The sequence below is a fragment of the Ursus arctos genome, unplaced genomic scaffold (assembly GCF_023065955.2).
Source record: "Ursus arctos isolate Adak ecotype North America unplaced genomic scaffold, UrsArc2.0 scaffold_2, whole genome shotgun sequence".
Classification (NCBI taxonomy): domain Eukaryota; kingdom Metazoa; phylum Chordata; class Mammalia; order Carnivora; family Ursidae; genus Ursus; species Ursus arctos.
This window is the reverse complement of record NW_026622874.1, coordinates 77556264-77576770: the sequence shown is the minus strand read 5'-3', so window position 1 is coordinate 77576770 and position 20507 is coordinate 77556264. Positions and strand designations below refer to the sequence as shown.

The 20507-nt window shown below is 46.5% G+C and overlaps 1 protein-coding gene across 26 annotated transcripts in view; it reads left to right on the top strand.

The window, feature by feature from the left end:
- The window catches only part of MARF1 (meiosis regulator and mRNA stability factor 1), a 73717-nt gene that overhangs the window by 12479 nt on the left and 40731 nt on the right, over positions 1 to 20507 (top strand). For 13 of the 26 annotated variants that reach the window (XR_008960298.1, XR_008960299.1, XR_008960297.1 and 10 more), the window contains 15 exons: positions 147 to 304; positions 392 to 550; positions 1997 to 2189; positions 2909 to 3087; positions 4569 to 4649; positions 6980 to 7216; positions 7343 to 7462; positions 8174 to 8349; positions 9653 to 9873; positions 10619 to 10761; positions 10933 to 11066; positions 12133 to 12335; positions 13385 to 13612; positions 16947 to 17177; positions 19351 to 19563. Coding sequence is in view for 22 of the 26 variants with exons in the window: in XM_044391600.3 (XP_044247535.1) it covers positions 147 to 304; positions 392 to 550; positions 1997 to 2189; positions 2909 to 3087; positions 4569 to 4649; positions 6980 to 7216; positions 7343 to 7462; positions 8174 to 8349; positions 9653 to 9873; positions 10619 to 10761; positions 10933 to 11066; positions 12133 to 12335; positions 13385 to 13612; positions 16947 to 17177; positions 19351 to 19563 (2676 nt within the window). In the remaining 4 variants the exon portion in view is untranslated. The remainder of the gene's footprint in view (positions 1 to 146; positions 305 to 391; positions 551 to 1996; positions 2190 to 2908; positions 3088 to 4568; positions 4650 to 6979; positions 7217 to 7342; positions 7463 to 8173; positions 8350 to 9652; positions 9874 to 10618; positions 10762 to 10932; positions 11067 to 12132; positions 12336 to 13384; positions 13613 to 16946; positions 17178 to 19350; positions 19564 to 20507) is intronic. The other 13 variants (XM_057314889.1, XM_048224599.2, XM_057314890.1 and 10 more) reach the window with 2 other exon arrangements.

Below are 20507 nucleotides of genomic sequence, written 5' to 3'. Positions count from 1 at the left end.
CTCTTTTCGAGATGCCCGCTTGCTTTTGGTGTGTCCTTTTTTTAATTTCCATTTTGACCATACTCAGAGTTCCCTGTTTTCCGGACAGGCTTTAACACACGGTCGGTACTTAAATTTTCACCTCCGCCGCACTTCTCTCTTTTAAGGAGCTGTGCCGCATGGAGTCGAAGACTGGCACTAGAAACAGTGACTCCCAGCAAGGTAACCCGAGGCTGGCGGCAACTCCTCACAGAAGCTTGAGTGCCACAGCACCGGTGCCCAGAAACTCGGGGACAGCAGAATCTGCTTACAAAACCAATCCGAAGTAGGTTCAATGACTCTTTCTCACAGATGCTTGTCTAACATGAAGGAAATCCAGTGACCCTTCCCCTTCAATTCTTCCCTCCATTAGAAAAGAGAACCTCTGTGCCCGAAGTGTCACCAGTTCTCCCGTAGAGAAAAAAGATAAAGAGGAGACCCCGTTCCAAGTGAGTTACCCATCGGCTTTTAGCAAGTTGATCACATCAAGGCAAGTCAGTCCTCTGCTCTCCGCACAGTCGTGGTCCTCTCGGTGAGTCCAGCTTCTTGATCGTGGGGTAGTTACTCGCAATAGGAGGGATTATGAAATAACACCTGTTTGAAAGAATGCAAGCAGTGTAGGAATGCATAAAGTAAAAGATGAATCTTCCACTCCTCCTCCTCCAGGCCCCCTTTTCCTCCTTAGCTCACCTTTGGGGGCAGTGCTGCTCCCCCTTTCTCCCTCCTCCATGTGGGAGTCTGGGTGAGCAGAGGTCAGAGAAACTGGTCTGGGAGTCCCTAGCCCGGATGGGAGGCATGTTAAGATGTCCTTACCGTTTCCTCCTCACTTTGTCATGTTGTGGAAGAAGCCCAAACTGGACACAAATTGGTTATTATTTATAGGGTAATTACCAGGAGCTGTTTGAGAAGCAAGGGTCCTTGTAAACCACTGTAATTACCCAACTAACACTTACGTAAGTGCTCCAAACACTCACTGAGTACTTCGGGGGCTTGGAGGACAGGAGCCATAAGGCCATGTTGCATCACGTGAACTCCTTCAAGCATCGTATTTTTCTGCTGAGTTGGTGAAGACTCCTTCCAGAAAGTGACTTTGGATCTGTAAAGTTACATTTTAAAATTCACATAGGGGCGCCTGGGTGGCTAAGTGGTTAAGTGTCTGCCTTCAGCGCAGGTCGTGATTCCAGGGTTCTGGCATCGAGCCCCACATCAGACTCCCTGCTCCGCAGGGAGCCTGCTTCCCCCTCTCCCATTTCCCCTACTTGTGTTCCCTCTCTCACTGTCTCTCTCTCTCATATAAATCTAGGGGCACCTGGGTGGCGCAGTCATTAAGCGCCTGCCTTTGGCTCAGGGCATGATCCCAGCGTTCTGGGATCAAGCCCCACATCAGGCTTCTCCTCTAGGAGCCTGCTTCTTCCTCTCCCACTCCCCCTGCTTGTGTTCCCTCTCTCACTGGCTGGCTGTCTCTGTCAAATAAATAAATAAAATCTTTAAAAATAAATAATAAATAAATAAAAAAAAATCTTTAAAAAAATAAATAAAATTCATGTTTAAGTTTTCCTGATATGGAGGAAGACTGCCGCACATGAGCAAGAATATCTAGTGTTTTCAGAGCCAGGGAGAGGTGAGATGACTTACATTAGTATCACAGGCTAATTAACCACGAATAAATACCCAAAGTGGAAATTAATTCATTAGGCCCACCTGTAATTTTTGTCTTTCGTTTTAAATAATCCAGTGAAAGAATATTTGATATTAAAGCATGTACTTGTTGTTAATAAGGGGTCAACAGGTAGTACTTCGGCCAATAAATCTAAATCCATGCATATTTAAGATAAACATACATCCGAAAACCAAATCTTTAGTTTGGTTGTGTTGTGGAAAGCTGTTTCTATATATGGTTTCAAACAAAGCCTAGGTGATACAAGTGAAATAAATAGAATCACAGTTTTTAAAAATAATTCAATATGTATGTCTTAAGCAGGAGTATGTCTCCAAACCTTTTAAACAGAGCGTCCCCACTTGCTTTCAACATTGCAAATCCGAGCATTGGGGCCGACAGCCCAGACCCGTTTGCAAATGGCGCTGACATCCAGATCAGCAACATCGACTACAGGTTGTCCCGGAAGGAGCTGCAGCAGCTCATGCAGGAAGCGTTTTCCAGGCACGGCAAGGTAACCTTTTCTCTCTTGTTCCCGCCTTTCTTGTACCCTTTGCTAGCCCTCCAGGTCGAGAGAATGTCCTTCAACACACACAACCACAGCCAGAATATAACGATGACTGAGAGAGTTTGAGCTCCACCCTTTTTCCTGTGGTCTGCTCATGGTGATACTGTACATCCAGTTTTTAGGACATAGCCCCGGAGAGCGAGAGACCTAGTGGAGAAGCACTCGTGGTCACGGGCAGGGATTTAAGTGGCACTTTGGGAAATAAAACGCTGATGGATTTTATTTAGCTCTGGCTGCTAAAATACAGAAATAGGATTCTAAAGTAATGTCGGCTGTTTTTGTTAACATCTTAACTGTACCGATGCAGTTTTTAGGTGCTGTTTGCTAGAAGTGTACCTTTTCCCGATTATTAAAATGGCTGTGCCTCAGGTGTTTGCAGGGTCCAGAGAAGACCGCAGAGACTCCGCGCATGTATTGGCTCCTGAGCCTGCATGGGAGAGCTATGTGTGCCAGAGCATGCAGGCAGGCCAGGCCAGTTTCCTGTCCCTGAAGGTCACCCAGTCCTAGTTCACTTAGGTTCTGCTGGGCAGAAGCGTAGAGTTCGGACAAGTTCCCTCACAGAAGCACGGAAGTCCGCAGACGTGTTTCTTAATGATTCACCTTCAGTTTAAAATGACAGGGTTCTGGGTAGACATAGCATTCCATTTTCCTTTTTACTGCTGTAGGTGAAGAATGTTGAGCTCAGCCCCCATACAGATTATCAGCTCAAGGCTGTTGTTCAGATGGAGAACTTACAAGAAGCAATCAGTGCGGTGAATAGCCTCCACAGATACAAAATTGGCAGCAAGAAGATCCTGGTCTCACTTGCCACAGGAGCTGCTAATAAATCACTCTCTTTACTGAGGTAAAAACAAACCATTTATTTCAGGAAATAACGTTTTGGCCCAGAAACAACTTTGGAAATCAGAAAATAGATTTGATCACTTTCCCAACCCTCTTAGACGATTACTTATGCAGTAATGCTTATTCTTAATTGATATAGTTTAGAAATAAGCTAGAAGTCAGCAATAAGCTGGTTAGAATAATTCGACTCTTGTTCAGGGCATTACTCAAAGGTGAAGTACAGCTTCAACTTGGCAGGCAGTTAGGAGTAAAATAATACACCACATATCCAGAACAGGTTCTAAAAATAGTAGCCGTCTACGATAAAAGTTTGTAAGTCTGAAATACTACCTCCAAATCTTAGGAGAAGGTAGGTTTGTCTGTAAAAGGTAGATCTGCAAAGCTCCAAGCTCTCAACCTGCAGATAGATCCTTAACATCAAACAGACACTCTGTAGGTCTGCATTATGATTATGTCAGTTGTAGGAATCTGGTGATGATTTTATTCTTAGTGCGCTTTGGTGATTCTTCCTAAAAATCTGAATTCGAAGGTCTCTTTCTGTGATGTGTACTTCACCATTATTTTAAATTATGGCTTTTATCCCCTAGAATAAAAGTAATACTCATTGAAGAAACTTTGGAAAGGTCAGAAACATAAAAGAAGAGGGGGAGAAATCCATAATCCCTGTGGCTCAAAGCCAATCCCTCAACAGTTCCTCTGAGTGTTTTTGGCTGCCTTTTGTTTTTTAAAACCATAATTGGTTGTGTATCCTCAACTCTGGGCATTCTGCCCCCATGTGGAATTCATGAACCACATGAGCCACAACGTGGCAGGAGACATTCAAGCTGTTCTGCCCGTTATTCTGAGTTAACAAGGTGTTTGTCTCACAGAGTAGTCAGCGTTCTTCTGATACACAGGTATGAGAAGCCCTATGCTTGAGTTTGATAAAAATCCCAGTGTGTCTGGCTTTTTATTCTTTAATTACATTGTCCCTAAAGTCATTTCTTTAAGTTTTTCCGGAAAATTAATTTTGTCATATCAGAAACTGCTAAATTTATGTTGTGCGGACCCTTGAATAACGTAGGGGTTAGGGGTACTGATCCCCCCTCCCACGCAGTCAAAAATCCACGTATAACTTTTGGCTCCCCAAAATCTTAACTACTAATTGCATACTGTTCACCAGAAGCCTTACTGGTAACATAAACAACGGATTAACATCTGTTTTGTATGTTGTATATGTTATATACTGTATTTTTACAATAAAGTAACAGAGAAGAAAATGTTACTAAAATCATAAGGAAGAGAACATACATTTATAGGACTGTACTGCCTTTATCGAAAGAAATCCACATGTATGCGGACTCATGAAGTTCAAACACATGTTCAGGGGTCAGCTTACCTTGTGTTAATTTTATGAACTCAGTTTTTTAAATACAACTTGGAAATCATCTGTTGATGTCCAATAACATCGGTTCTCTGATGAAGTGAAATTTTGTTTTACAGTGCAGAAACAATGTCTATTCTTCAGGATGCTCCTGCCTGCTGTCTGCCTCTTTTTAAATTTACAGATATCTATGAAAAAAAGTAAGTTAGGTTTGTTTTTTTTTTCACTGATCCAGTTGGTACTGATTGGCAGCTTCCAGAATTCCTATATTGATGGGTGATTGGCATAAAATTGTGGTAGCTGCTCTTAAGGAATTTCCAGCCTGGTGGAGGAAAAGACTTAAAAGCAATGGTATTCAGGTTCAGATTTCGGTTTTAACATACCTCCTAAAAATGTCTTTCATTTTTAGTAAATTTAGACCTCAGTCCCTAAAGCTGTCCTTTCATTTTTTTCCAATTGATGAGTTTTTTTCTTCATTGAGCATTTTATGTACCTTCTAGCCTGTAAGCTCCAGGACGACAAGGACTTAGGATGGGCTCTTCAGTACCCGGAGCTTAGTAGGTGTTCAGCAAGTATTAGTGGAATGAAAGTGTGAGGCTCTGTGGAGAATGCACAGCTGGGAGGACACAACCCTTGTCCCTGAGGAGCTTATGTCTGGAAGGGAAGAGAAAACACAAATCATTATAGAACAAAGAAAACTATCATAAAGGAGGAGCATGGAGGAGAAAATGGTACGAGGATGGAAGGAACAAGGAGCAGGACTGTTATTCTGTGAACCATGGGAGTCCTGAGTTGTGGAGGAGTAGGGGGGAGGTGTGGTGGCAGGAAACACGCTTCAGGAAGACTTTTCTGGTGATGGTTCAGTCTGAGATGGAATGGACAGGGCAGGCAGGGAAATGAAGGCGGGACAGTGCCACACCAGTCCCTAGGCCTGGGCAGATGCTGTTGGAACGCTGAAGTTTGAGTTGTCAGTGAGACAGGACTTGATGACTCGTTTTATGTAGCAGGCAAGGTAAATAGTAGAGGTCATTTTGATTCTCAGTGTTTTTGCCAGAGATGACTGGGCGGATGGTTGTATGGTTAAACCAGAAATGGAGAAAAAAGAAGGCATGTTCCGGAGGTACAGTGAATTTTTGACCTTGGTTTTGGACATTCGAGATACAAAGATGTGACAGTTATTTTCCTAAAGGGGATTGTGGGATAGGGGAGCAGATAGGGAGGGAGAGGGAACCCAGAGAAAGGCAGACCTGGATGAAATGGCACCAGGGACAGGAAGTGGGAAAGAACCCAGAGGTGAGGGTGACATCAGGACATGTGGGGATGGTGCGAGGTTTGGCAGGGAGGAGGTGGCTGTTGGTGACTTGAGAGCCATCCCTGCAGAGTCCTGTGGATAAAATCCTGGGGGAGCAGGCTGACAGACTGGATGGCAAAATGGCAGTGCGGCTCCTGAGAGAGCAGCTGTTTCCATTAGAGGCACTGTGAGATTATTAAGACTGAGTGAGAGCACCAGGGCTGTGTGTGTGCAGGGGCAGACAGCATGAGTGAGGGCAAGGGCGTGAGACCGCGTTTGGTCGGGGCAGGGCGATGAGGGGAGGCGCATCTGAGCATCAGTGTAGGGCCCTGGGAAGAAACCACAGGAGCGGCTCATGTTGAATGTGCGCTTAATATGTGCCAAAGCTCTTTCCAGACATAACATTTAATCCTTGTATCAACCCTGTGAGGTAGCTGTTATCTTCCCATTTTGCATTTGGGAAAGCTGAGGCCTGGATTGGTTCTAGAAAGTTCTAGAAGGTGACTAAGGCCAAAAGATTGAGACAGGACGTGAACTCAGATCTATCTGCTTTCTGATCTGTGCCCTTTGTTTTGTTTTGAGAGAGAGAGAGAGCCCAAGCAGGGGGAGCAGCAGGCAGAGGGAGAGGGAGAAGCAGACTCCCCACTAAGCAGGGAACCCAGGATCACGACCTGAGCTGAAGGCAGACGCTCAACCGACTGAGCCACCCAGGCGCCCCTTGTGCCTTTAAGCTCCAAGTGTGAAAGAGCTGCGTCGGGGGCATGATTGAGGAGTTGAACCTTCGGGAAGTGTGGGTCATGAGGTTGAGGCATAGATGAGGCGAGGGAGTTGCTGGAAAGGAGTATACCTCTTCTGAGGGAGGAGAGCAGAGATGGTGAGAGGGGTGTAATACAGAGGGATTTCCAGCTTAGGGGAGCCAGCTTGAAAGAGGTCATACCAGATAGCTTTCCATCTCAGAACATTAGGTGAGGTTATTTACAGAAACTGCAGGGTTCGAGGAATAAGTACCAAATGACATAGTGACTAATGGGCAGTGAGCCAGAGGTGACTCGGAGGAAGTGCCAAGCATTACTGGTTTGGTAGTGAATGAATTTATAGTAGAAGTATTCCAGTTTTACTTCTGAAGAGACGGAGGAACGATTCTTGGTTATAGCCCTTTATTTCATCTGATATACAGGCGTTTCTGTATAATCGAAGAACATTCTAAGTCAGCATCTCTCTCCTTTTCCTCGCTTTTAGGTTTGGACACAAGTTGAATGTGTCAGATTTATATAAATTAACAGACACAGTCGCAATCCGTGAACAAGGGAATGGCAGACTGGTGTGTCTCCTACCCAGCAGTCAGGCCCGGCAGAGCCCCTTGGGGTCTTCCCAGTCGCATGACGGCTCTTCGACGAATTGCAGCCCAATTATATTTGAAGAGTTAGAGTATCATGAGCCTGTCTGCAGACAGCATTGTTCCAATAAGGACTTCAGGTATAACTCATTTCCCTTTAGAACTCCTTTTGCATAGGGGTGTGGAATAACTGTTAAAATTACCTTGCAAATGTTTTAGACGACTGAGAAAAACGTCAGCTAACTGTTGTGTTCTCTTTTCTGTAGTGAGCATGAATTTGATCCAGACTCCTATAAGATTCCTTTTGTGATTCTCTCTTTGAAGACGTTTGCGCCCCAGGTTCATAGTCTTCTGCAGACACACGAGGGCACCGTGCCTTTATTAAGGTGAACATGTCAAAGCCATTGAGATATGAGGCCTTGGTTCTTCTCTTTGTAGAAAGTCTGCCTTCTGCCCACATCTCTTCCCAAGCGAGTATTAGAGGATGCTTCATCCTAACATTTTTAGCATCTTGCAGTCAAAGTACATCTGAAATGGGATCCATTTGCTCAGTACTTCCACAAGAAAATTGTGTGTGTGCTGATGTTTAGAAATATAAACAACGAACAGGAACGTTTCTTCCCCACAGAGATGAGATCAGTGTAAGTGCTGTACAAGTATCCATGCGTGCTGCAAGGGTGCACACAGCCTCAAGTAGTAGGTTGGAAAGCTTCAGCAGAGGTGTGCTTCAGAAGGCCACGTAACCATCTCGTGGGCCACGCAGTACACTTACTGTGGGGGCCAACACGGGACTGAGTTTGCCCTAAAGCCACTGATACATTAAAGCAGGTAAATAACTGACTTGGAACCCAGTGGCCTTATTTCTCACCCCCTCTGCTGGAACATTGTCCAGGAATTTCTGGTATCCTCAGAATGCATCAAAGAGGTGAATGCCGCAGTGATTGCCTCCCCCTCCCTGGGACCTGAATTTTCACGTTCAAACCCAGATCCTGAGGATTTAAGGAGAAATGATTTATGAATGGATATCTTAAAGATTTCTGTTTAGCAGGTGCTTTGCTTTTCCATTAGTTTGATTAGCCTTCTTTTCCCCACTTCAGCTTTCCAGATTGTTACGCTGCCGAGTTTGGTGACCTGGAAGCAGTGCAGGAGAACCAAGGGGGTGTTCCCTTGGAGCACCTCATCACCTGTGTTCCGGGCGTAAACATTGCCACTGCGCAGAATGGCGTCAAAGTGGTCAAATGGATTCACAACAAGCCCCCGCCTCCAAACACGGGTAGGAGTCAGGCACTGGTTTTTCTGAGCCGCCGGCTACCGTGAGAGGAGGCTGTTGGCTTTTATCTTGTGCGGCAGCATTGTTGGCCAAGCACAGAGCACTGTGAACGTCTCCTTTGATCTTCTAAAAACTGAAACTACTCTCTAAAGTGCTGAAGGTCTGGCAGAACCAGACTTTTTGGAAGGACCAGCATAAAATCTGTAAAAAAAATTTAAAACCCACATTTCACAGTTACGAATCTCTTTAGCCCTACCTAATCTTGTGAGGCTTTTTGGCTTGTCAGTTGACTGGCCTTTTAAAAATCGTTTCAGGTATTTGAAAGAAATACCTCTAAATGCAATTTTACCTTTGAAATTCGTTTTGGTCAATGGTTCTAACTTTGATAAATGTGAAAACAGATTTAGCTTTCAGTGTAAAGGACCAGGAAATGTAAACCTAGCTTTGGGTGAGTTTCTGAGTTCCAGGCCTTCCCTGGGCTGCAGGTGTTAATCCCACCACCCGTGAACTGAAAATTGTTGCTTTCCTATGGACACTTCTCTTTGATCCCAAACACTTCCTTTGCTCCTCCCCCTATGGGAAGAATGGTAAGGATTACCAGGGAAGGAGAAATGTTTGTATTAGAGCTGCTTACCACTTTCTCCTGCCTTTCACCTCAGTCCTAGACCACACAGTCTCCCGTACACTGTGCTCTTTCTCCTTTGTTATTAGCTTGCCAGTCTTGTAGAAGGGTTTCCATCTGTATACTTTCATAATTAAAACTTTTTCTTAATTACATGGACAGTCAAGATAAATACAAGAATCTCTTTCTTACTCAGTTTTATATCAGCTAGTTTTACATTACTGCTTTCCATGGTTTCCTGAGCAATCTTTTCAGCTTTCCTACAGGTTAGTTAGGGTTTTTCTGGGCTACCTGCTTGCTGCCCGTCTATAACTTTCTTTCTGTGGGAAAAATACGTTCCACGGGACCAAGTTACAAAGGAATCTTTGAAATACAACTGGTTTATAAGTTGGAAACATCCTGTGTAATTTCACTTCTGCTTTACGTTAATGCTCTGCTGAACTGTGCTTTACTTGGACTACAGGACTTTAAGAAGGTAGTGGTAAAGCGTCTGCCAGCCCATAAAGAAGTTGGGCTGATAAAGTAGATCATACAGGGCCTGAGTATAGACGCTGAGAAGTAAAGCGGCCCTTTGGGCTCACCTCCTTGGTCATGGTTGAGCTCAGGCGAGGGAGAGCGAGGTTAGTTATCTTTCAGAAGTGAAATCCTATCTTAGCCATGTTCTGTCTTTCTCCCCCCATCTAGACCCTTGGCTCCTGCGTTCTAAAAGTCCTGTGGGCAACCCCCAGCTGATCCAGTTCAGCAGGGAAGTGATTGACCTGCTGAAGAGCCAGCCGTCCTGTGTCATCCCCATTAGCAATTTCATCCCGTCCTACCACCACCATTTTGCAAAGCAGTGTCGGGTATCAGACTATGGATATTCTAAGCTGATAGAATTATTGGAAGCCGTGCCTCATGTGTTGCAGGTAAGGAAAGCTTAAGGATTACTTGTTAAATGATGGGAACGTCCCTCTGTGACTTCGGCTCCTTCAAAGAAACAGGGTGGCTGGTAACCTCATTCAAGGTGGCTTCTCAGTTTTTCCAGAAAACTGAGTTTAAACATAAAGAAGAAGCCCCTCAGAACACTGAGGAGTATTTTCCTTCTAATCTCTGTAGATTGACCTTCCTCTTCCTAGCCCAGGCCTCTCCAGGATTGTTCACTCTTACAGAAGAGCTGCCGAGAACATGGGCTTAGCTCTCATCAATGAGTTAAAGACCGGCTCCTGGGCTGGAGCCTAGCGTTGTTTTCTGAGGAGTCTTTGCCCTATTAATTTAGAGTGTTCCATAGCTTCTTACCTATAAAACATTTTACCACTTATAAAATGTCCTGGAACACCTTAGTTGTCTTTTGTAGACAAAATTAGTTGCCCAGATTAATAATATGCTTTTTATTTCTATAGTCATGACTATTTGAAAAGGGGTAAAAGGGAAAGGAAAAGGGGGTGGGGGTCCAAGGCACTTGAGCAGTTGTTCATTTTGACCGTCTTCATTCTGTTGATCCACATTGTGTTTGAAAATGCAGATACCATACATAAAAGGACTTGTTCTCTGAGAGCAGTAACGAGAGAGAGAGAGAGAGAGAGAGAGAGAGAGAGTGCCGTCAGCCAGAAAGTCCGTATGTGCCAAGGTCTGATGGGTATAAATAATCAGATTGTTTTGTTTAATTTGCAGATTCTCGGAATGGGCTCCAAACGTTTGTTGACCCTTACGCACAGGGCCCAGGTGAAGCGCTTTACTCAGGATTTACTAAAACTTCTCAAATCCCAAGCCAGCAAACAGGTCATTGTGAGGGAGTTCTCACAAGCTTATCATTGGTGAGTTGATGAGAAGGGGGGAGGGGGAAGGAAAGCAAATATTTTAAAACACTTTTTCTTTCCACAAATAATTACCTAATATTTTCTATTTAGCATTTTTGGGGAAGACTTAAAAGTTAATTTGGCAAGTGATATTTCTCATTCCTTACCCATTTCCCTGGTTAATTCTAGGTGTTTCTCAAAAGACTGGGATGTCACCGAATATGGTGTTTGTGAGTTGATCGATATCGTGTCAGAGATCCCAGACACAACCATCTGCTTGTCCCAACAAGATAACGAAATGGTGATTTGCATCCCTAAGAGAGGTATGTTGACTTGAATGTGCTGGTTACCTTCACACGGAATCCTGTATCCTTTCCGGGGCCTCCATGGTTCCTGAAGATTTCTTGGAAAGTGCATTGTGGGAACTATCGCTGTGCAGTGGATCCGAGGTTCTTCAGAGCAGGCGCAGCCACTTGCCCACAAGAAAAGCAAGCTGGTGTCTTAGAGTTCACTGTAAGGAAAAGAAGGGTATAAGCAGCCTGTCTGTGGCTGTTGACACCATAATTACCCAGCTGAGAGTCAGGTACCATGGCTGTCGCTTGTCTGTTCTCTTGGACTGAGCTCCTTGACTGTGCACTCTTGAGAAGGAAAGAAAATCCAAGCAAATGTTTTATTTTACCTTTTGCATTTTGGTCATTTTGGTTGCAGTCTGGGAGCTGGAATAGGTAAAATTAATCTACTTCCTGTCATGTTCTCCCAGTATTACTAATCCGTGATTCCTAACCTCCGTTCCTGCAGAACACTGACGCTCATGAGATCCTAATACTCCAGAGCTTTTGGAGTGAGTAATGTCAGTCTTCCCGATTGTAATTTAAAAATTAATAGAAACAAAAATGGAAGTTGAAGCTTTTTCTCCCCTGTATTTTTGTTAAACTTTTGTTGCCTGATACTCTCTTCTGCTAGCAATTTTAACTGAAGATCAGAAGAAGACACGAAAAGTGTGTGGCTAGTCAGAAATGCAATTTTATAGAAATAATTTCTAGGTCACCTTTTCAAGTACAGAGACTTGGATGTGTGTCATGCTCATATATATGGAATGGGGGACGGGGAGCTAGAGAAAATACGTCTAGCTTGCAAAGCCAGATTACATGGGTGTATGTGTCTTTCACCGTATACCATTATAGTCTCCCGGCTTCCTGGTGGTGTGCCCTTGAGTGAGTTTGAAAACCATTGTGCAGAAAGAGAGAACATGAACGTGTTTGTTTTAGGTTGTCTGTGCTTGGAAGGCAAAGACGGTATCTCTTGTCATCTGTGCATAGGACTAATACAGCGGTAAGGTTTAACACAAATGAATGGAAGAAAACTGTGATTCATTTTTTATTTTTTAAGAGCGTACCCAGGATGAAATAGAAAGGACAAAACAGTTCTCCAAGGATGTTGTTGATTTGCTGCGGCACCAACCACACTTCCGGATGCCCTTTAACAAATTTATCCCCTCCTACCACCACCACTTTGGCCGGCAGTGCAAACTCGCGTACTACGGGTTTACCAAACTACTTGAACTTTTTGAAGCCATACCTGATATTTTACAAGTGAGTGAAGAGATTCCAGTTATATTTTTCTGAACATATTATGTGGGGAAAATTTTTCTTTTCCAGGTCTATTTTTCCTGGGAAGTAGAGTTAGGAAATAGGAGGAAGGGGCGCCTGGGTGGCACAGCGGTTAAGCGTCTGCCTTCGGCTCAGGGCGTGATCCTGGTGTTGTGGGATCGAGCCCCACATCAGGCTCCTCTGCTATGAGCCTGCTTCTTCCTCTCCCACTCCCCCTGCATGTGTTCCCTCTCTCGCTGGCTGTCTCTATCTCTGTCAAATAAATAAATAAAATCTTTAAAAAAAAAAAAGGAAATAGGAAAACCTTAAATATTTCCGTCAGAGAAGCTATGTCATTGGCTCAGTATTTTTAGGTCAATGTGAGGTCTTTTTCCTTTAGTAAAGAAATCATTCTTCAAATTTTTTCAGGGTAATTATTGAAAAAAAATATGTAGTCTGATTTCTTTGTTTTGGGGTTTTTTTTTTAGATTTTATTTTTTTATTAGAACAAGCTGAGGGGAGAGGCAGAGGGAGAACAGGCTCCCCGCTAAGCAAGGAGCCTGATGTGGGCTCAATCCCAGGACCCTGGGATCATGACCTGAGCCAAAGGCAGACACTTAACTGACTGAGCCACCCAGGCATCCCCAAGTAGTTTGATTTCTTAAATGGACTGTTCTTCCATTGGCACGATACTTTTCAAATTTCTTAGGTTGACAGTGGGATGAGTACATGAGGTGATAAGAATGCTTAGCTCTTAGGCACTGTGAGGTTGAACCAGATTTCTGTTGTTAATTTTATTAGTATTACTATTTTTGACCCCTGAAGTGCTTTTAAAGTTTTTCTTGTGTGTGGTAAAACACATTACCTAGTTAACCCCTTTTTAAGTGTGCCTTTCAGTGGTATTAAAATCTTGCAAAACCCAGGCTCTCTATCCGTGAGAGACCACCAGAGTGCTTCTTAGTTACTAAGTGTATACATTTATGTGCTATTTAATTCCATGAACAGTCCTCACTTGTTCACCCTCGCCTTCTTCCTCCTGTGTGTTTTCCAAGGTATTGGAATGTGGGGAAGAAAAAATCCTCACTTTGACAGAGGTGGAACGATTCAAAGCGCTGGCTGCCCAGTTCGTCAAACTCCTGCGGTCCCAAAAAGATAACTGCCTTATGATGACAGATCTGCTCACAGAATATGCTAAAACTTTTGGTTACACATTTCGTCTCCAAGACTATGATGTCAGTTCAATTTCGGCTTTAACTCAGAAACTCTGCCATGTGGTAAAGGTGAGCAGATTCTCATTTTCATGGGCGAAAATGTGGCGGCAGCATGTTGCCCGTGATGTTTACTGGTGCTTAGCATTTCCTTGTTCACCCCTGGCACTGGTTAACGCCTCACAGGATGTGCTTTGTAGGCCATTAATACCTTACTAGGGAGTAGGAGAGGACTCCAATTTGGCAGGTAAGAGTTTTGGTCTTGGTCTTGCTCTTGCATGTTTCTTAGAGGCCTTGCCAAAGTCATGTCTTTTTGAGCGATGAGGTCTCCGTTTTATCCGAGGGTGTTTCTTCTCTTGAGTATCCTCCTAAGCGGATTATGATCTCTGAAGTTGTGGGGAGACTGTGGTCACAGATCTCTTTCACCTTCCAGATTGACTCAGTTGAGTAGATGTAGGAGCAGGCTAGGCTCACAGCTGCCTTTGTTGCTGTTAGCAGGAGATTGGAGAGGGTGACTTCCTCTTCCCGCCCTGGGCTGAGCTGACCCTCCCTGTCCTAGGCAGACCAGCTGGATAGTTCCAGGCTGCCTCCTGCATGGGACCCAGACAGCTCACTATAAGGAGGGAGAAGTGAAAGGGAAAACGTACCAAGTGCGAGCAGCCCCAATTACAGATGTGGAAGGAATCCAGTTATGTTGTGTCCGGTTAAAGGGAGAAGAAGCTTCACAGGAGACAGAGAAGGAGCTACTGGAAAGCAGGAAGGACACTAGGAGTGTGGCACGTTCCCAGTGCCCCCTGCTGGGAGGATGGGTGAGACAGGGACTAATGTGACCTTTGGGCCTAGCTGAGTTGGGGGGGACTTAGTGTTCGTGGCCAGGACGGGGTCAACACCAGTGTGTGGGGACATGGAGTGGGTTGAGGCCGGAGGAGTAGGACATGACAATGGTGACAGGTAATGCAGACAGCTTTTTGGCTTGTGTACTTGTGAGGGAGGAGAGTGAGAGCTCAGTGAGGGGAGACTGTGGGACGGAGTGGGCCAGTGCGCTTTCTTGTGGCTCTTTTGCTCCCAGATGGAGAGACTTGAGCATGTGTGAGAGCCACAGGGACGGATCTGCTCGAGGAAGAGAAGATAAATACACAAGGGCAAGACAGGGTGGTGGGATGGGGGTCCTAAGAAGGCAGACCTGGGAATTGGCATTCAATGGAAGGAGGCACAGCCCTGATATTAGTACTTTGACCGGAGGGAGGGAGTGTAGGGTAGATGCAGTAAGTTTGATGTTCCTCACTGGGAAGAGGAGGGAGGTACCTTCCATGAGCTGTTTTTCTGCATGGAAAGTGAGAGCAACTGCATAGAGAGAGGATGAAGGAGACAGGATTCAAGATTGAAGTGGCCATTGTGGTGCATGGGACCCGCCAGGACATCGGGCAGGGGGCTGGGAGTAGGGGGAGCTCCGCAGGAGAGAGGAGGGATGGTCAGTGGCGCAGGGCTGCTTTGGTGCAGGCATAGGGAAAGCAGACAGTTGGGCTCAAGGTGGGAGTTTGCCAGATGGTGCAAAGAAAAGGCACGGGGACAAAGGAGTTTATGGAGTATGACCAGAATGGCAATAAATTAATGGCCCATCAGCACCAGGGTGGATGAAAGAGGAATGTGTGCAGAAGGGAGAGGACTTAAATTGGGAGGACATGGGAGTCCATGCAGGCGAAGCTGGAGAAGGGGAAGCAGAGCCGATCATTGGAATCTCTTTCCGGTCTCCCACTCCAGCGTCTGCCTCAGGCTTCCTTTCGCCTGCGGTCTCCGTGGGAGGTTTGCATGAGCTGCTTGAGAAGTGGGCGGTAGCCGGTAATCCCAAGTGACCTGGGAATGGGGGTCTGGAGTGGAATCAAGGAGGAGAGGGTGTGCCTGGAGATGGGGCGGATGAGGAACGGAAAGGCCACGGTGTGGGCGAGGCCCCTTGGATGCTCGGTCACCCAGCGTGTGAAGGCAGTGGTGGGCTCCAGTGGATGGCAAGTCTAAGCCGTGACCAGAGATTTTGAGGAGCGAGGGTGAGGGAGTGGGGAGTTGGGGCGTCAGCAGTCAGGATGGGGAAGGAACAGAGGGGCTCTCGTGTGCTTCCCTGACTGCTGCTGCGTCTCCCAGGAGCCTCTGGGAAATGCCGATGCCCAGACTTCACCCCTGCCTCTGAGAATCTGATGTCATTAGTCCCTGTGCGCTCTGAGCGTTGGCATTTTTTTATAAGCTCCCTAGCTGATTCTGTTGTGTAGCAGGGGTTCAGAATCAAGAGATGTCTCTAAGTAGCATCAAAAGAGCAGGTTTTTATCTTTTCTCCTTGAAAGGCTGGAGTTGTAGCAATAGTCTGGGCATCTGAGAAGATGGCTCGGATTCCCTTAGACTTGAATCTGTTGATTGATTAAACCCTGTATCTGCAGAGGAAATCTGTTATTGGAATCTCCACAAATCTGTAACCATGAGAAGTGGGGTGGGGGGCGTCTACCCATTAACCTCCTGCCCTGGCTCTGGGTGAGCGTCTGAACCAGGGACACACCAGGATTGTGAACCCAGAGCCCCACAGAGTATGAGCCTGTGATGACCTAGCCCTCAGTGAGGCACTGGGACCTGCGGTCTTGGCTGGGAGAGCAGACAGGGGGACACTCTGTAACAAACTTGGTTTGCCTCCCAGCACCTCAGCGCGTGCATACTGACTCTGCCTGTTTTAAGTCCAGTGACGGCTCAGTTCACAGACTCGTTCCTCTGCCCAAAGCCTGCAGCTCTTGGTTAGCCCTTGCTTGTTTCTTCATATGCTGTTTGGTCTCCCAGTGCTAACCTGTGTCTTTTCCAGAAGACCTCCCTTCCAGTGCACTTCATCACTTCAACCTTGTATCTCCCCGAGAAGCGAGGGAGAGACATGTAGTCAGATAGGAAAATACCCGCTTGCTGGCTAGTGATGATGGACTAGGGGAGTGCGGCGGGTGCCTTAGTCAGAGTGGTCCTTCAGTCTACTCTGGACACAAAGGTGGGGTGAGTCGGTCTGCAGAGCTGCCCTGTGGACCGTCACCTGCAGCCCAGCCTCCCCCCTTGAGCGCGGCAACCTTGAGTTCAGGGGCTTGGGCCCCTGGATGCTGGCCAGTCTTACCTCCGTCCATAGGGGAGTGGAATGAGTGCCTGCAGAGAGGGCTGGTGTGATGGCCATCTCTGATTGTGGGCTGGCAGAAAGGGAGGGAACAGTTCCCGCTCTGGTGTCCCACAGCAGCCGGAAACAAACTCACACACTCACTTCCGTGGAAAAGAGGGAAGTAGAGGTTTTCCCTCTGTTGGTCTCCCTCACCCAAAGGACAGTAGCTGAGCTGGGTGGCCGTGGCCCAGTGTGCCGCTCTTGAGCTGGGAAACTCTGGGACTCTTGTTCCCCCAGATTGCTGACATGGAGTCGGGCAAACAGATTCAGCTGATCAACCGCAAGTCCCTGCGCGCCCTCACCGCCCAGCTGTTGGTGTTGCTGATGTCTTGGGAAGGAACCGCTCACCTTTCTGTCGATGAGCTCAAGAGACATTACGAAACTACCCATAGCGTTCCCCTCAACCCCTGTGAATATGGATTCATGACCTTGACCGAACTTCTGAAGAGTCTGCCCTACCTAGTGGAGGTATGCTTGCTAACGGCTCTGTAGCGCCATCTTACTGAGATCTGCTGCGCTGCTCCTGGGGTGCCTGGTGATCTGACTTAGGGCGTATAGGGCGGGAAGGGACCAGTCGGTCATTTCATAGTTGAACAAACCGAGGCAGAGCAGGGGTATAGGCACCTTGCCCAAATGAGTGCCCAGCTAAGACGGAAGCCCTGGCCTCCTGAGTCCTGAGCTGGGGTGCTTTTGAGCTCCACCAGGCTGCAGTTTGCTGCTGTTCGTGCTGACGAGATGGATGGTGTGGGGGCAGGGCGGGGGGCTGTCATCAGTCAGACACCGGTCAGAAAGGAAGGCTAGTACCCTGGGTAGCCTTTTAAGAATAGCGCTGAAGATGGGAAGAATCACAGGAGAATATTACAGAAGTAGATGAGACCCTCACCTGCCCCCAGCCCAATTATCAAAATTGACCCAAGAAGGTACAGATTAAACCAATTGGGGCACCTGGGTCGCTCAGTCAGTGAAGCATCTGCCTTCGGCTCAGGTCATGATCTCAGGGTCCTGGGATCAAGCCCCACGGCGGGTTCCTTGCTCAGCGGGGAGCCTGCTTCTCCCTCTGCCTGCCGCTCCACCTGCTTATTCTCTCTCTCTCTCCGTCAAATAAATAAAATCTTGAAAAAAAAATTAGACCAGTTACGACAAAAGAGGCTGTAAGATCGTTGAAATTTTATCAGTGGAAAAGATACCAGGACCAGATAGGTTGTTAACAGTTGGATTTTTAGCTAACTTGAAAGAGTAACTCCCAACTTCCTAAAAAACATTCTAGGCCATGTTAAAGACAAAAACAACAAGACAAAAAAACAAAAACAACAAACCTCACCACTTCATTTTATGAAGCCAAAGAAACTTTAACATCAAAAACCTAATACAGTCCCCCAAAAGACAATGATTCTAAATAGGGTGCTAACCAGTAAGTCCAACAACGTGGAAAAAGAGTGCTGTACCATTGTTACCATATAACCATGTGATTGATAACTACACAATTAAGAGGGATTGACAGAAATTCTCCCCTTGTCCAAATTCGGGCCGGGCTCCTGGGAGCCGCCTTCTAGACTAGACTGCGACCTGGGATGTGTTGGTAATTTTCTGTCCACCAGCACCCCGCCTCCCTCCTTAGCTCTAAATCTCCACTTTTCTTTGTTGTATTCAGAATGAAGCCCAATTCTGCACTAAGGTTCTTTCCTTTTGTTGCAGTAGCTCTTGAATAAAAACTATTTTTCCCACTTCAGTTACTTTCCACCTCTGGTTTGTCCTCACAGTATCACATCCAACATTTTCGAAACTCTGTTAATTATCTGTTGTGTGAACAGTGGTTCTAGGCAGCGTAAACCGATGATCCAGGACAGAAGACTTTCCATGGCCAGCTCGGGTTGGGATATACCCCTTCCCTTGGAAAGCCTCAGTGCACATTAAAGACTCTATAAAGGTTTATGGTAAAGAAATTTGTTTACTTGAAGCCAGAAGAGCTTTGGGATTTCTTCCCTTACTGCCCCCCCCGGTCCTTTTTTTAAAGAAGACTAATGTGGTCATCCTGCAGCACAGAGTTCTTGGATCCCTGCTTTAGGTGAAGGGGTTCATTGGGCTCATTCCCCGCTGTCTGATGCAGTGCTCTCACTCTGGGGGTTTGCCTCCCTTCCTCACTGCCTTTTGTTTGAGACCCCAGGTCTGCCAGTTTCCTTCCTTTCTGACATGCTGTTTCCCCAGACCTCTGCCATCTTAGACACACAGATAGAAGGGAAGTTTGCTCTCAGGCAGCACTTTCTGTGGGAGGAGATCCTTGAATGAGCGCCCCCTCCTCCCAGGCTTAGTGCCCATTTTCAAGTTGACTCAGTGCCTTTTCAGTCTCAGCTGGAGGCCCTGGACTCCTGGGTGGGGCGGGAGGCCAGTCACTCTGGAAATTTCTCTTTCTTTTTTAAGATTTTTAAAATTTACTTGTCAGAGCGAGTAAGAGCATACAAGCAGGGGGAAGAGCAGAGGCAGAGGAAGAAGCAGGCTCCCTGCTCAGCAGGGAGCCAGACACAGGGCTCGATGCCAGGACCCTGAGATCGTTACCCAAGCCGAAGGCAGATCCTTAACCAGCAGAGCCACCCAGGTGCCCCACTCTGGAAGTCTTTAATGCTGTGTTTTTCTCTTGAACCAGGTTTTCACTAACGAAAAGACAGAGGAGTGTGTAAAGCTCACTAGCCTGTATTTGTTTGCCAAGAACGTGCGGTCTTTACTTCATACTTACCACTACCAGCAGCTTTTTCTCCATGAGTTTTCCATGGCCTATACCAAGTATGTCGGAGAAACACTGCAACCCAAGACCTATGGCTACAGTAGCGTGGAGGAGCTCTTGGGAGCAATCCCTCAGGTGGGTGTTCTCAGAGCTTCTTGGAGAGCGTCTTCCTGGAGAACCCCAGGCTCACTCTCCTGAGCACAGTCATGAAATGCTGCCAGGACAATGAAATGGCAGGCATTTTGAAAAACATACTGTTGGCATTAAAGGGATGATTCTAGCGTTTTTCCTTGATTCTGCAAGCCTTTATTAAATCTGTATATGCCAGGTGAGTAAGTTGCAGCCCCTTTCTTGAGAAAGGTGTCAGGTGATGGAGAGTCAGGGCACCTGGCAGGTTTGAGGCAGTGTGGTCAGTGCAGTTATCCATGGGTACCCTGAGGAGGGCCACGGGCAGGGCCCATGCCCAGGCTCGGGGTTCGTTCCAGAGCCAAGATGTCAAGGATTTATAGACGTCAACCATGTGACGAAGAGGGGACAGTCTGGGCAGAGGGGACTGCATAAGCAGTGACAAGTAGCGTGGAATATTGAGGACATGAAAAACCAGGCAGGGGCCTACCAATGTAGTGAGAGTTCCCTTACAGAGGGCCTTGTGAGCAGAAGGACCTGGAGGAAAGAAGTAGGGAGCCTCAGGTTTGTGTGTGGAAAGCACCAGTGTCACTGCTGTGTCCAGAGTAGGAGGAGGGGAGGAGGGTGCTTGGCAAGTACCCTTGCTGTGGCCGGAGCACAGGTGAGAGTGATAACGAGACCGAACCCACCTGAAAGTAATGCAAGAGGCAGCGAAGGACCCAGGAAGGCTGAGATGGAAACTTGGTGCAGACGCGTGTGGGGGAGTGCTGGGAGCCAAGGGCCTCCGCTCCCGCTTTTGCTTGGCTGAGGAGCTGGAGAGAGGACTGTGTTTCAGGATTAGGACCAGGAGCTTAGTTTGAGGGGTCTGGATGATCCCCATTAGTTTTTTTAGGGTATATTTAGTTTCTGGAGAAAATAGGAAGGACTCTCCTGTGACAACTATCTCCTTTAAC